The 792-nt window shown below is 35.5% G+C and overlaps 1 protein-coding gene across 1 annotated transcript in view; it reads right to left on the bottom strand.

Moving 5' to 3' along the window:
- The window catches only part of LOC101508177 (uncharacterized), a 1,565-nt gene extending 773 nt beyond the window's left edge, over window positions 1-792 (bottom strand). Inside the window, exon 1 of the mRNA XM_012718428.3 lies at window positions 3-792. Coding sequence (XP_012573882.1) covers window positions 3-687 — 685 coding nt within the window. The 5' untranslated portion in view covers window positions 688-792. The remainder of the gene's footprint in view (window positions 1-2) is intronic.

Here is a 792-nt window from a genome sequence, read left to right as displayed (position 1 = left end):
ACTATCAATAATCGTGTTGTACATTACCACATCTGGGTGAACCAATTTCCCATCAACTCGTCTCAGCAACTCTAGAGCTGCTCTTGTTTCTCCAACTTTACATAACCCGTTGATCAAAGTCCCGTAACTAACTTGATCCAACTGAAATCCTTGTGCTACCACCTTGTCATGAAAGTGCAATGCTTTATGAACCTCACCTTTGAGACAAAAGCCCTTGATGAGTGTATTTAAAGTTATTGTATCAGGATGATAACCCCTTTTGAGAATCTTTGAGAAAACAGAGAAAGCAAAAGTTATATGACCCAATTGGCAAAAACAATTCATTAAGAGATTGCAATTTACTAAGTCAGGGTTGATTCCCCTAACTTCCATTTGTTGAAAAAGGGAAATAGCAATTGAGTAATGTTTAGCTTTCACAATGGAACCTAAAATCTTGCCAAATTCAACGGGTGGTGGGGTAGGATTGTTATGGAGCAAAGAATTGAACAATGAAATGGAATTGTCAAGATGAGGATTATTGAATTGAGGGAATAGGGTTGAAGCTGAGAAGCAAAAAGAGGGAATGAAATTAAAAGGAAGAAACTTTTTGGGAATGAAAAGAGAAACAAACCTGAACCTAGTTGAAAACAAAAACATTGTTTGTTCTGGTTGCAGTGGATGTGATAAACAAAACCTTCGAATTATCATGTTTGTATGTTATATATAACTGTCCAACAGAGCTTATATAGAACTTAAGATCGAACTCTCTTTTAAACAATCACTTTGACAATCACTTTTTCAATATGTGAAATA

This window comes from Cicer arietinum, chromosome 7 (assembly GCF_000331145.2).
Source record: "Cicer arietinum cultivar CDC Frontier isolate Library 1 chromosome 7, Cicar.CDCFrontier_v2.0, whole genome shotgun sequence".
Classification (NCBI taxonomy): domain Eukaryota; kingdom Viridiplantae; phylum Streptophyta; class Magnoliopsida; order Fabales; family Fabaceae; genus Cicer; species Cicer arietinum.
This window is presented reverse-complemented; position numbering and strand designations above follow the sequence as displayed.